The sequence below is a fragment of the Anopheles arabiensis genome, chromosome 2 (assembly GCF_016920715.1).
Source record: "Anopheles arabiensis isolate DONGOLA chromosome 2, AaraD3, whole genome shotgun sequence".
NCBI lineage: Eukaryota > Metazoa > Arthropoda > Insecta > Diptera > Culicidae > Anopheles > Anopheles arabiensis.
Genome location: NC_053517.1, coordinates 102293208 through 102308785, shown reverse-complemented (window position 1 = coordinate 102308785; position 15578 = coordinate 102293208). Strand labels below are relative to the sequence as shown.

Genomic DNA, 15578 nt, shown 5'->3' with positions numbered 1-15578 from the left:
AGTTTCCCACAACTATGAGAATCTCTGGAAAACCCTGTAGTGCTGCTGTGTTGAATATTCACAGGAGGCAATTGCACGTGGGAAGTTGTTTATTGACCTGATAAAACCCTGCAATGAAGCACATAAACACCTTCTAAATATGTTTTAATAGATTTAGATGTATAATATGTATTCTCTTGTAATCATTGTTGTGACACAACACCTTATTTCTCTCCTTAAACCTTTTTTTCTCTTTCTATCCGTATATTTTGCTCTACAACACCACCTTTACACCGCTAAACCTCTGCTAAAGCATCTCTGACGTGCGTGTCTTGCTCGTTCTTTTCTGTGTTGAACAGCACAGCGCATCATCAGCTATACAACAAAAAAAAAAAAAAAAACGCTACGCTGTTTCGTTTCGTCTAATTTTTCCTTCACAAAGAAATCTACTCCTTCGCAAGGGTTTTGGTGCGCTCTGCTCTGTCTAATGATTCGAAATATGTATAATGAATATGTACGCTCTCTCTCTCTTTCGTTCCGTTGCACTCTTTCTGCCCTTCCTATAATCACACCTTGTAGTATTATTCTGTCACTTTCTCTAAGGTAGTAGGTGCTATTCTTTCTGCGAGCATTTTTGTTTTGTATTACAGCTTCGGTTGAATTGGTTAGAAAGAGCCTGTTTTAAGTAACTGTGCCCTCTCTTCCTTCTCTCGGGGCGCTGCTCTTCCACTTTCGGCTGCTGCTGGATCAGACAGACAGAGCCCCCGTCCTGTTATTATCGCTTTTTTGTTGTTGTGTATAGAAGAGCGAGTAGTTTCTTTGACTGTTCGTCGTTCAAGTAAAGCTTTTCAGTAGTGAGTTTTTGTGTGGTTTTTGCAAGAGATTTGTGTACTTTTACTTCTTCTCTCTCTCTTTGAGAAGCATTGTCTTACGCTGGAACGTGATTTTTTCATTTCTTAGTGTATCTGCTAAACGAAGCGTTTTTCTATGGGGGGCCAACCATCTACACCATCATAAAATCCGCGAGCTGCGATCGTGGTATAGCGATTTCTTTGAACATATTACTACAATGATGATGAGCACGGATGAGTAGTAGAGCCGTTAGTAAGCTGCAAACAATTGCCCAATCTTCTTGAGCATGGCAACAGCACTACCTGTCCACTACTTCTTTTTTTATTCTTTTTTTTTTCTTGCGAATTTATAAATGTTTTTATTAGGCTTTAAAAAACGTAGTAGGGAGAAATGATGTTTGGGCACAGTGATTCTGCATGCACCATAGCAAGCAAAAGCAAAGGGTATATTAACTAGCTTTGCTTGCTTTCCAAAAACATAATTCAAAACTACGCAATTTTTTAATGAAACAAAATGATCATATAAAAAATGTGAGCAGAGAGGGAAAGAGGCACGATGACGATCGATCAACCTTCGATAATGGGGGAGGATGATTAGGGAGTATTATACGAGTACACTTCCATGGGAAGGAAGGGGGGGAATTGGTAGGAATTGAGGATGAGACTTCTGTTGATATACTAATACACAAATATAACCTATGCTCCTATGCTCCTGGACATGGTTTTGTCCTTTTGACCTTTTTCTGCTTATTTAACACTCCTGCTGCTGCTGCTGCATTTGCCCTAACACGCTATCACTTTTGCGCTGAATTTCCCTATCATAATCCTATACTGTTCTGGTATCTTTGTATCGTATTTTCCCTATTTGTTTACTCTCACACACACACTCACACACACACATACTCACTCACAGTCATTCGCACATTCGCTAATTATATGTTTATTATTAAAAAAACAGGATGAAAATTTGTCTGGATTGTTTGCTTTTTTACTTCCCTTTCTAAGATTAATTCTGACACCCACATTTGATGTTGGAAAGGTTAGAATAAAGCTATCCCTTTTTTACAATTACAGTGTGACGCACGTTTTGTATGATGATTGTTTGTTAAAAACAGGGGAAGCAAATTAAGTTAGTAAAGTAAAAGCGGAAACGGTAACACAACAATTATTGCAATCGCCACCTTTATCTTTTCGTACATTTTTTTAGCACCTTTCTGTTTCTGTAAGTGGTTTCTCCTTTCTTTGAACAGTTTGTTGAACAGCAATCAAAGGATTTGAAATTTGATTTCCTATTTAATAGTTAAAGAGTTGCTGCTGTTGTGCCTCAGTGCGCCAGCAACAGCAGCATCTCGTAATTGAAAAATCTAACTAAATCAGTTGAACTACACACACACCTTTTCTTTAAATACACACACACTCACACATACAGATTCGCGTAAACATACATACACATACACATCATAGCCAACACATTCGTACATGAGGTTTTTTTCTTCTTCTAATAAGTGATTTTGTAACTAAATAGACACCCTCACACAGGTTGTATGGGTGAGATTAATATAGAGAGAGAGAGAGATAGATAGGAAAGATAACAGAAAACTACGACAGATTACAAGCTAACAACTACTACCACCAGCTGCTGGTTTTTGGTTTTTGGCCCGTTTTTGTTTTGTTTTTTTTTTTAAATGATCAATTGCAAAAATACAGTCCCTACTATTCCCTACCGTAGAGCTTTTCCCTTCTTTTTATGCTTGTTCCCTGTTCTTGTTTAAAAAAAACCCCTATACAAAAAAAAACAAATAACGTAACATTTTCCCTACTATGTATGTAGTATCACATATCCCCTATCGTAAACCCTATCCTTGCTGCTTTGCTTTAATTAATACCGACGATCCCGACGAAATACCGCGACTGAGTTTGATATAATACGACGAGATAAATACGCGAACGCGACGAATACGAACGATGACGACGACCACGACGGCGGAAAGACGGAGAACGATCACACGGATTTACACGACGAACACGGTGGCGGCGGCGAATAACGGATGGTGCGAGATTTACGCGAGTTTTACCCGAATTTGTTTCACGTTTACGACCCCTTATTACTTAATTCCTTATTAGTTTATTACGCGACTGACGAACCGACGAGAGGATTAGTTGCACCTTTTTGCTTTGTTTGTTTGTATGTTGCTTTCGTTTTGTCTATTGGTTGTCTGAGAGGAACGACGATCCGATATAGCTTTTTGGTTGTGTGTGTTTTCATTTTTATAAGTTAAATGTTATTCACATGGTTTTCTGTTGCACAAATCAGTTAAGTTCAGTAAAACATAAGTATAACACACTTTTAAGCTGCCTACAATTGCACATACACACACATTTTTAAACGAGTATTTTTTGGCCATTTTGGGCATTGAAGAAAGAAAAACGAACAGTTTTGATTTTGCATGCACAATATCACACAACAATGATAGAAGGGGACGACTGCCTTCGGAGAGGCATGTGTGTGCGCGTACGACTTTGTTCCACATTTTGATCGGTATATGTGTTGCTCACATCCTTAACTTTCCCTTCGTTAATTTTCTACAGCTAGATCAATCCTTACACAGCCCTGGGTTTTGTTATGCGTTAAATTATGTAGGTTGTTTTTGTTTTGTTTTTGTTTCCTGTTTTCTCTATTCTGTTTTATACACACTACAACAGCGCTCATCGCTGTCCATTATTCTAAACACGTGCTGTGGTTTGAAGCTGGTTTTTGGCATTGGTTTTGTTTGATTCTTTTTTCTTTTCTTCTTTGATTCTAGCGTGCAGGTTTCGGTTTGGTAAATTAGGAACAAGGAACTTTCCACTTTTTGTATTCATGCAACACTGAGCGAAGATGATGGAATATTTATGAAGATGATTATGTATGACGTATCAGTAACCATAACAACAGAAAACAAGCGTTCCCACCACTAGAACTTAAAGGCCGTGCTACATTGATCGTACTCCATAGCGTAATTTCGATTTTCACTAGCGCATCTGGCGGCGGCTGGCTGAAGCATTTTGCCAAACAATTTGTAGCCGCTTCAGAAAATATGTTATTTTTCCATGTTTTATATTTAAACTGGTTTGGAAAAGCTATGCAATTGATAGATAAATATGTTGTGCATGTATTTCAGCCATTTTCGCATCAAAAAACGATGAAAAAACAACTTAAATTTGAGATCTGGCATGACCATTCCCTCGACGACCAAAAAAAGCTTCCACCAGCTTCCGCCAGATGCGCTAGTGAAAATCAAAATTACACTACGGAGTACGGTCAAGGTAGCCCGGCCTTAAGGTACGCGTGAGGAACGATTGGCAAAAGGGAATAAACAAATGAATGAGCGTTTAACAGAACTGCAACAACAGGTTATTTAAGGAGTAGTTTGGATTTAGTACTAAATTGTTACTTTTTCTATAAAACGCTTTACAGAAGACGAAAAACCTTGCATGGAATTAAAATTGAGAAGAAACGAGGCGTCACAGTTAAAGCAGGATAATCGTATAACAGAACTAACACACAAATACAACAACGCATCACAAATGATGGAATTAACAGGGGTTTCCCTACTAGTAGTTAGCTAAGCGTTTTTTTTTATCTCCTTTCAATTTTCAGTTCTGTTTGCTTCTCTGCAGCTGCAGGTGCTGTGGGGGGTATGTGTATGTTGTGTTTGTATTGTGTGTGCGTATGTTATTTTGTGCGCATGGGGAAACGCACATATGTTTTGGATTTCTGGATTCAGTCTTTTTAGAGTTTCTGTTAACTACTTGCCCACACACACACACACACACACACGCTGGATGAAGAGATTGGCACACGGGGGGGGGGGGGGGGAGCTTTGTATTGCAAGTTTGTTTGTTTCTGTGGCTGTGAGATTATGTGTGTTTCTTCTTTTTCTATGATAACTTGTGTTTTGCATTTGTTTTGTTTTCTCTCCACATGTGGTGTTTGTTGTTGCTGTGTGTTTTAAGCATTGTCTCTCCTGTTTTCTTTTCTCAATAAGGCTTTGTTATCTCAAGTTTGTCTTTCGTTTTGTTTTGCTAGTGTTTTCTTATTAATCTTTTGTTAATTTCACCAATTACGAGTTACTTTCAAGCTAGTAGTACAGTTTACACTTCTCCTCTCATTTTCTAATAGTTTGTGGTTTTGGTTGTGTAAAGTTCCTGTTTTTTTTTTTTGCAGAATGGTATCAGTGTTGCAGTAAGTTGCTTTAGAATACTTATTATCATGTTTTTGTTTTGCTTGTTATGCGCTGGAGCAATAAATAATATCTCACTATCACACACTAATGGCACCACCACACCCACGCGTCTCAAATAGTCTGCCTATCTACAAACACTCACAAACACACACACACAAACGCATACGCGATCTAACATCTCTCTGTGCGCACTACACTTTGAGTTTTGATTTGTCTCCCTTTCTTTGTCTAGGGCGGCAAGGATTGAGTTTTGTTTTTTGTTTTATTTTGTGCATACCTACTAAACGTAAAACCAGTCGAACTCTCTTGTGTTGTGTGTTAGTACTGTCTTGGGTTTTTTTTAAAGATAATGTTTTCAGACTTGCAATTTTCTGTCAATCCCACGGTATGTTTGATTAGGTTTTTTCTTCCTTTTTCTTCCGCACAGTAGACTTTTGTTTCATTATATACTTCAGTTCTTGGCTCAAAGTTACTTTAATTAGTTTGTTCCTTTCGTTCTGATTTGATTTCTCTGTTTGTTGAAACTAAATCATTAGTAAGTTTTGTAAAGATAGCAGAGTACTTTCAGTTGTGTGGATGTACAACTAACACGACACCCCATAATAAAATCAAGCTAAAACAAAAACCCAATTTGTAAACGGATTCGTTTGATGCAACGTTTTCCCCCAACATTCCCCCTAAACACACCGGACACGGATTGACGGATAAATAACGCGACGACGAAGACGAATAACGCGACCGAACCGAACCGAACTCTGTTTCATTTTATCTATTAAACGCGACCCGCGACGATTACGACCCGATATAGAAACGCGCGCGAAGAATTAACGACCCGACCCGGATTATGCTTTTTTGCGAAACGCGACGCGACGAATGCACGATTATTTGGCCCTGCGCTAACTGCCCTAACCTTTGCTCTGTTGTCCCTACTGTTGTGCCTTACGTATTTGAACTCCTTGTTTTAATAATAATATCACTTTCTGTTTTGTTGCCCTGTGTACCCTACTAACCTTCTTCCCCATGCACTCTGACCCGGTAACTGCACCGATTCCAGAACTAAGGGAAAACGCGTTTGACACTACTTACACGACACGATCTTTTTGCTTTTAATTGCTGATTGCTGACCAAAAACAAAAAACAATACACAGCGAACAACGTTTCGTTTAATCTCTTTAGCGAAGAGGCGAAAGTTCTATACAGATATGTGCACACGGCACGGCGCAATCGAAGATGATTGTTTGGATTGGATGTGTGTATGTTTGATCTACCGTTTTCAACTCCGTTTCAGATATCGGAAATCAGAAAACATTTAGCCTTTAGCAAACGCCTTGAACAACAAACTACACGCTACGGAAAAAGTAAGCACTAATGGCATTTTGCTCGCAATCATACTCATACACCCCATTCACACACGCTCTCTCTCTCTATCTCAGTCACACTGATTCCCTACATAGTATTGTTTTGTTTTGCCCTAACATTATCCCTATGCTTGTGTACCCTAATCTGAGTTAAATTGGCTTAAAATTGTCCCTATCAATATTAACGCTTCCCATTCTTTTTAATCTCCTGCTGGCTTTACTTGGCAATGTTGGATCTGTTCCGTTTTGGTATGTTTCCGTTTCCGCTGCCTCACAACTGATTTTATCTCACTCCACCCGTCTGACCCGGGGGGGTTTGTTCAATAATAATGCTACCGAGTACATGATGCACAGCCCTAGCTTCTAGTATAAGGTTTGTTGTCCTTTCTGTCTCCTACTAATAACTCATACCCTACCCAGATTGCCCTGTGTGTCCTCACAACGAAACGAATTTTCCCTATCGACTTTGTTTGGATACCTTTGTGCCCTACGCTAGTTTTACCCTAACACACACACACCCTACATGTAACGTCCAGAAGTCTCCAGATAGGAGAGTGTGGCGCGTTCTACACACCGTATTCGAATGTAACTTATTTGGAGTTCTTCCTACCGTACTATTGTTTTGTTTTCTCGTAGAGGAAAGGATAACGGAGGGAAGATTGTTTTTTTTTGGGGGAAGATGAGCTTATGTTGAGAGGGAGGGGCGGGAAAGGTATGAAAAGATGAGATAGCCCGGTTTTAAACGAAAACGAAAGCTGTCGCCCACATACACATACACACACGTACATGCTTACACACAGACGACGGGGTGTCGGTGGTAAAAATGAGTTGCAAAAATAAAAGCCTCTACTTTACAACCCGAAGCTGCATGCACGTTGTACCGCGTGCGTAAACGACAACCACACCCGGGGGGACACAACAAGTGTTGGATACGATGATGAGGGGGGAAATGGGCTAATTACTATCGTAGAAACAATAGCGCGTGGAGAGTGGTGTGAAAAACAATTTATAACACAATTACACGGAGCGCGTAACAATTTACATGCAATAAGCTGCGCGAGCGTTGCCGGTTTTCCGTTTTCTCTTTCTACGATATTGTGTGTTTAAAATATATAATACACGCCCTAAAACAACTACAGCAAAACTATGTGTTCATCCTACGGCACAAACTAAAACAATAAAAAATAAGCAGAAGAGAACGGAATGTTCTCCGCGTGGTGTTCATTTTCTAATCATTATTGCGCGTTCCATGCTTCCATGGTAAAACCGATATTAAATGACGGATATCATTGCATCAATACACGCTTTTGGGGGCTACGTTTTAGAGTAGAGAAAATGAGCGATTGATTGATAGCCTCGCCTTCCTTTTTTGCTTGTATTTCGGCTGAGAGATGAACGAAAAAAGAAAGGGACCTTATGCCCGGGGTGTTATATTTTACAATCGAATGTTTCAACGCATCCATACGGCCAACGTCATTCCCTTTCTGTAGGGTTTTCTGTCTGCATTCTATCTGCAAACCCCCATTTATCATCCCCCATAGTTCGAAATCTTACTTTTGTATCATGAAAAAAAGAAAACAAACTACTTAATTCCTTTTGCATCGTGCAATGGTGGTTGGAGCATCGAGGGCTAGTATAATTTCAAAAAAAAAAAACAAGCCTACAATTTGAATGCATTGTTCACAACTTTGTTGATAAAAAAATATACAAGCTCAGCTGATTATTTGGCAGCTTTTGTCAACTCGTGGCAGAAGAATATGTGCACGGTATGTAGCTAATACGACCCATTCGTGGCCGTCTTTCTCTAACCATTCTTTAAAAAAAACAATCATTATCATCCGTGTTGACAGTTCCATTCGTGGATGACAAAAATGATGGAAATAATAATAGTAGCATTTGCCCCATTATGTATATACACTCACCGCTCCCGCGTTGGAGAACCTTTGTGTGGCTGTAATGTTTGCGTTTATGGAACGAGCGATGCAATGCTGCCGGTGCTTAGATGCTGTACATTACGGCCAGCCGCTCGCTCAGCTGGGGCGGGAACTGCTCAACGAAACGGGCCCAATTTTCTTCACCAACCTGCATCTTAAAACCGTGCAGGATCTACAAACGGAGAGCGCGTTAAATTAGCAATCTTTTCTCAGGAGCATGCGTTTGCTAACGATGCCTCTGCCATGTACCTTTTGCAACATTTCATGTAGATCCTTCTTCGGTGTCATCCAGGAGGCGGCGGCATCGCAGAAGAAGATAAAATCCGGCACCACGCCGACCGGGTTGACCGTAATCATCTGACACATGCCACGGAAGGCCGAATCCTTTTCCTCGTTGTCGCGAATGTTTCGCAGCGATGAGCACCTGCAGCGTTTTATGGGGAGTGTAAAAACGAATGAAATAAGCGAACTATCCACACACCACACAGAGGGGAGTAGAGCGTCTCATCGTTACGATAACGGATGATGTTTAAACGCACGAATTAGAACCGCGGTAGCCGCGGAAAGGCAAAAAACGACACACGTGTAACAAATTTGCTTTTTACAATTAAAAAAAGAAATAAATAAAACACGATGAAACATTTACACTAACAAAAACGCACCAAAACACGCGTGTGTGTGTCGAGTTTTGGGAACAGAAATCGATACACTCTAAGAGTAGTAGTGGGGAACGGGTAATTAATTAAGAAAAAGTGGACCAAAAAACACAACGAACAATATTGCGAAATAATTTAGTTACACACCACTGTCGCACAAACTGTTGCAATGAGGGGGCCACTTCTACGGGGCACACGAGACCTAGACGCCCAATTGTTATCGCTGTACAGGAAAAGAAAAAGGAGAAGAGAAAGAAAACGAAACAAATAGTAAAGAATATGGAAACATGAAGTGACAAACTTATGTGCAGAATCGGCAGCGTTTTGAACCGGCAAAGGATCCGTTTGCGTAGTATTACGATTGAGGTGCATGGATAACCGAACAGGTATGAACGGCCGATTATGGTTTAAGCGCTTGTTACTTCAATCTATCTGTATCTCTAGTGCATTTTTTTTAAAGTTAATTCTTATCTTTACATTATTCTTCCTAATTTCATATCGTTTACATTTTAAAGCTTCTTGCTAACTTGCGCTGTTGACATACTAATTATCGCCACCGTAACACAGAAACACGCGCGTACACACAAACAAGTATGGTAAATGAAACGAACGCGATCGTAGTTCGTACATTCTATTACAAAACCTGGCAAATTGGTAAGCAAATGACATTTACAACAAAACATGAAACACAGATAGAATGGGCCACGGCAATAATAATATTCACACGCAAACAGATACTGAGATAAACAGACAAAACTGAATTGGACAAAGCTTGCTTCGTTGCCATATGTTTTGGTTTGAATTGCAGGGGTTTTTACTTGATATCGCAAGCGTAGCATCGTTGAACGCAACTGCAGCATTTGACAGGACAAGCACATCAGTTGTTTTCAGTGCTTAAGACAACCATCGCACTTGATATTACAAGCGCGGCACACAATATCACAATTCCAGTGTTGCGGATTCAAGCAAGGGGTTCCCAAGTCAGTTTCGAATGTAAACATTGTTATTTGCCGCGTGCAAAATGTTATTCCACATCGATCTGACATTTCATTTCCATCAAAACAATTTTTAATTCCATCAGCATGATTTTCAACTGAATAATAAAACGCTGAATAGCGTTTTACAGTTATTTGATTGAGGTGTTGAAAATCATGTGTTAAAACTGAAATTTCATTTTGAAGCAAATACACAATTTGACAGCTGTTGAAACACATCTTGGATGCGGTTAATAATTATGTGCACATTGGAAAGTGACTTGGAAACCCCTTTAAATGTTGCTACGCTTGTGAAATCAAGCAAAAAATCCTGTATTTTCCATCAATGGTAAAACGCAAACTGTATAAAGGAAAACGCAAACTAAACTACTTACCAGTATTTTCCAACAGTGTCTTGGGGGTGTTGGTATTGTTGATGATTTCAATCAGCGGTGCTAACACCATCGGAATGTACGGCTTCGTATCCTCCACTGTGCAAATGGGTAGAAAGATAAGCAACAAGTTAGCTAGCCGTATCGCGCACAACTGCACATTCCTTCCCGTTTCCTTTCACTTACTCAGCTTGATGCTGATCTCGCCAATAGCCCACGTCGCGTTGTTGCACACCGAGATGTACTCCGGGTTCAGGTTGTGGCCCAGAATGGGCAAAAAGTCGGCAATGTGTGGATGCACGTGCTGGAAGCAAGCCTTGGTCAGATCGCCTAGCAACGCAAACGACGATTGGCGAACCTAGAGGGACAGAACAGTTTAGAGATAACCACTTTTTCTCTTCTAGATTGCTGGATCAGGCCTTACCTCGGGCATCGAGTCCTGCATGCACTGGTAAAGCAGCTGCATAATGTTGCTGCTCGACACCAGCGACTCGATGTAACAGTCCAGCCCCTCCGCCAGCCCGGACAACAAATCCAGCGCCACTATCATAAAGTCCTTGTCCGGCTGCTCGAACTGGCCCGGGCTGGTGGTGCTGGCCAAATCCTGGTTCAGCGTTTGCTGTATCAGCGAAATGCACCGACGATAGACCGGCTCCGAGTAGGGCAGAAAGCCCGAGTGCAGCGCGGTGGCAACGCTGGACAGACACTCCAGCAGCGGGAACAGATCCTTATCCTCGTCCTTCAGATTGTTCCACTTCTCGATCAACGGTGGCATCAGCATGCTGATGTACTCCGGCTTGTTCAGATGGTGGCCGACCGAGTCCGCCAGCGTACCGATCGCGTCGTACAGGATGAGCAGATTCTTGTGCTGATACTTCCGGAACGCAAACACGAGCGTGTCGAGTATGAAGCCCAGGTACGGGACCAGCTCGGTGCACGCCTCCTCCTCCAGCGTGGCAAACGCGGAACAGGCCGCCTCCTGGACGCGCTTGTTCGCGTCCAGTATGCGCTTCAGCAGCTCTTTCATCAGCGGCTTCAGATACTGGTCGTGCGGCTGGCTTACCACCCAGTGGGCGTAGCGCGACAGCGTCCAGCAGGTGATCGACCGTACCAGCGCCTTCTTGTCCGACAGACACACGATCAGGTACGGGATCAGCTCGGGCAGATGCGGCACCATGCCGTTCATGCAGCCCTCCGCGATCGCGCCCAGCGCCAGGATGCCGCTCTCCTTAATGACCCATTCCTCGTGGAACAGGGTTTCCTTCAGGATGGGCAACAGGATTGGCAAGAAGTCATCTTTGAACACATTTGCCAGCACATCCAGCGCAGCCGCACTACACTTGCGCAAATTCCAATCCGACAGATTGCTATCGTCGTCCATTTCGTCGTACGGATCGTCGATGTCTTCGTCATCGTCATTGCCCTCCATCGCTCGGACCGCACCGTCCGCTCCGCTCGCACCACCACCGAGCGACGGTTTCTGGGTGTGTGTGCGCGATTTGTGGAATCGAGGTTTAATGTCTTCCTCCCGGTCCGGGATCATCTCATCTTCCTCCACATCGCCCTTCAAGATGATGATGTCGATGTCGCTGTACTTCATACCCCGCACGAGCACCGGCACCAAGCGGGGCAGGTGTGGCGTCAGCACTTCCTTGCAGATGGATTGCTCCGCCAGCGTCAGCCAAAACTCGCACGCTTCCAGCGACGTTTCGTCCGAATCCTGCGTCCGGATCAGCATGTACTCGATGATGCTGTTCATGTGCGGCATCAACCGGTCCATGCGCACGTCCAGCAGCATCACCAGCCCGCGGCACACGTTCTTGCGCACCTCGCGATCATCATCCGACGACAGGTGGAACAGATTCTCGATGAACGTGTCGATGTGCACCATCAGCGCCTGCGTGCGGTTGATGATGAACTGGTTGATGCAGGCAATCGCGTTCGACCGGATCTTCGGGCTCGAGTGGCGGAAGAACTGCAGAAACTTGGGTATCATGATGTTCAGCGGCCGGTTGAGCGCACTGCTGTCCAGCACGTCGGCCGAGTCTTCGCAGATTTTCTGCAGCGCCCCGAACGCACCCTCGCACACACTGTAGTCCTGCGAGTCGAGCATATCGCACAGCGTCGGCAGCAGCTCCGGCCAGTTCTGCAGTCCGCCCTTGTTGGCGATCGTGGTGATGAGGATGCCGGCCGTCGCCCGGATCAGCGGCGACGGGTCGCCGAGCGCCATCAGACACTCCTGCTTGATGTACTCGATGATGGCCGGCTGCAGCTCGGTGCCGTGGATGCGGATGTTGTTCTTCAGTATCAACCCGGACAGCGATCGCGTCGGCTCATCCTCGGACGTTAGCTTCGTCAGCACGTAGATCAAATAGTTGTTAAAGTCCGGATACTGGTTCAGCTCTTCCAATTTCTGTCCCAAAAAAAAACAGGATAGAGAGTGGAAACAAAGAAGGCGGTTAGGGAATTGGTCGTTAAGCAGTTGCAACATGGCTGACAAGTGTTTTTACGTACCAACTGCACAGCACGCTGTACCATGTTGTCCGTTGATTGTGACTGCTTCAGCAGTGTGATGATCTGGCTCAGGCCATCCGGCTGCGGTTCCCACGACATTTTGTACGGCACCACGAAGGAAGCAGTCTCAGCACCGGAGCTTCTCTATGATGCTCACACACACACACACACCCGTTTGGTTTTGCAGGGCGGCTCTGAAAGGACGTTTGCCCTTGGGTTTTGTGCACGTCCTGCTCTCCGGCACTACGCTATCACAGGAAAGCTATTTGCAAATGACTCTCTGTGCAACACCACGGCCTTGGCGAGTAGGGAGGGGAGCACGTTTCCGAAACTGGGATGGCGAAAAGATCGAACGCAAATTCGCACACTCGGCAAACTTTGCACCGGCCGTGTCAACAACACTGTGTTGCTAATTCTCCGCACGCTTTGTCCGTCCCGTCCGGCGCGTACCGCGAACACTCTCGAAGCAAAACCACACTTGAATTAAGAAACAAAAAAAAAAGATGTCGCCCCGAAGAAAATGCAAGGCTTGCTTGTCTGAGGCAGCTGCCTGTCCGCTGCGCTGTGTGTGTGTGTTCCTGTGTGCGGTGAATGCGAATGTGTATGCAGGCGCACACGCACAGCGAGACACACTTTCCAAATCCTTTGCAAACTACCACGATTTCGAGCGGGGGGGTGGGTTTTCCACCGTTTCGTGCGTGTTTCGCGCGTCGGGAAATTAAGTTCGCCAGGTGCAGTGAAAGTGATTATAAATCTGTGGAAAATGCTCCCTTTTTTCCGCCGCAAGAATTTCACCTTTTTCCTTTCAACGCGGGCGACTGTCAATCCTTTTTCTGCTGATGCAAGGCAGTGTGGCCAGATTATTTTGGCGGTTTTCGGTAGGCGCATCAAAATTTTATCGGTAGTTTTCGGTAGGTTAAAACTCAAAACTTAACTTTTAACTCAGTTAGTAAAAAGTAAGTAAAAAGTAAAAGCGAAAGAAGTGTTAAGTGGGATGGGTGGGGGGATGTAATGCGCAAAATGAAACTTCCATCTCACGAGAATATGCATCCTTTATCTAAGATATAGATTAGATTTGGGTCAGCGGTTACACAAATGAAGGTCTTTCTGAAGTGTCGATGTGAAAATTGTACTGGGAATTCTAAGCCAAAGAAGAACTAAGATGCACATTTTTTTCTCAGTGGTGGCAAGTTCTTTTTCTTGGGGCTCCACCCGACCGCTTAGGGCCGCAGCAGTGCTCCATTGGATACAACTTTATCGCACGTGCTGTCATTTGATTTTCGCTGGATTATTTAGATTGATTTGATTGTTTGGCTGAGTTTTAAAGTTCAATGATTAAAAAAATTTAAATTTTTTCCTTCAAATCCTAGATATATATATACATCAGTATTTCTGGCCACACTGGTCCACAGGTCAGGCGAGCTTTTGGCGGCCACCGTCGCAAAACCGTCGCAAAACGTCAAAACTGGCGTCGCATGTACTGCAAACCGACGTCGCCAGCGAGCGAAACTCGCAACGATTTCGAGGCGCTGGCGACGGTCGTTTTTGACGTTTGGCGAAGGTTATTGTCCTTTCGAGCGAGCTTTTGCCCTGCGAGTCAGTGTGGCCAGATTATGTTGGCAGATTTCGGCAGGAGCACTGTTGAGAACGCAACCATTTAAATTTAATCAATTATTTTAACGATCAATTTCTTTTAACCCTACTAGCAAAGATAATGAAAAAGTGTGCGAATTTTATAAGTAATGTGTGTGGTTTGAGGAAAGATTGAGTGAAGCTATGAATTAAAATATGCCTTTGTTTGCCATAAATGTGATAAAATATTTATAAATCAAGTTTGATGTGTTAAAGTTTTTCTTTTAATTCGGGTGCATCAAGTCCGTGAGAAGGGAAGCGCACAGCGCGCTACGAAAGAAACGATCGGGAGGGGGTTTCAGCACCGACAAACCGACGTGAAACTGGCGTTACAAAAGTGTCCCACACGAAAGTACTGTCATTTACCAGTGAGGCGATCACTTCTGTCAAAGTAAGCTCTGTTCACTGCTGCTTCGATGTAAACAACTTTTCTAAATACAAATGGCGAAGGAAGTGTGAGGCAAGATTTTGTGAGAATTTTTGGACAAAACACCCAGGAAAATCATTTTATAAGTTTCCAAATCAATGCAAAAGATGTGAGAAGTACATAAAACAATACGCATTGGAATTTGCGAAGAAAAACAAAAAGGGGATTTAGCAGTTTCTTCTCTGTGTCAGTGTAGTAAGCGAATCATTATAGAGATGGCGCTAGTGTTTAACGTATTTTCATTTGAAATCAGGAGACAACTTTTGAAGCTCATTTTGTTCGAAGTGTCACGTCGGTTTGTCGGTGGTTTCAGTGCAGCGCAGCGCAACTTGCTGGAATCAAGTGGGGTACCAGTTCAGCGCAGCGCAAGGCGAAAGAAACTGAAAGGAAGGGGTATGAGGAAAATACAATGAAACAGCGCGAGCGAGCGTTCTTTTCAGTGGCACTCACTGGCGCTCTGCCTCGTGCATTTTAAAGGCATGCAATAGAGCGCATTCTCTCCGTGAAGGCGCTCCATCCGCCATTTTTAATTTTCAGCCCAAAACAACGGACTTCGGATCCGATCTTGGGCCGGACCCCCACCGTGTGTTTGTACCTACCCCTCGACTGAAAATTTAGTTCTCTTTGTCTGTCAG

At 43.4% G+C, this 15578-nt stretch overlaps 1 protein-coding gene across 1 annotated transcript; it reads right to left on the bottom strand.

Moving 5' to 3' along the window:
* Nucleotides 1–4981: 4981 nt before the first annotated feature.
* LOC120893853 (transportin-1) lies at nt 4982–13728 on the bottom strand. The gene is made up of 7 exons (XM_040295992.1): nt 12885–13728; nt 10795–12783; nt 10557–10728; nt 10374–10469; nt 9152–9227; nt 8598–8772; nt 4982–8520 (listed from the first exon to the last, which is right to left on the bottom strand). Exons 1-7 carry the CDS (start codon nt 12981–12983, stop codon nt 8413–8415), a joined length of 2715 nt encoding a protein of 904 aa, XP_040151926.1. The 5' UTR covers nt 12984–13728; the 3' UTR covers nt 4982–8412.
* Nucleotides 13729–15578: the final 1850 nt, after the last annotated feature.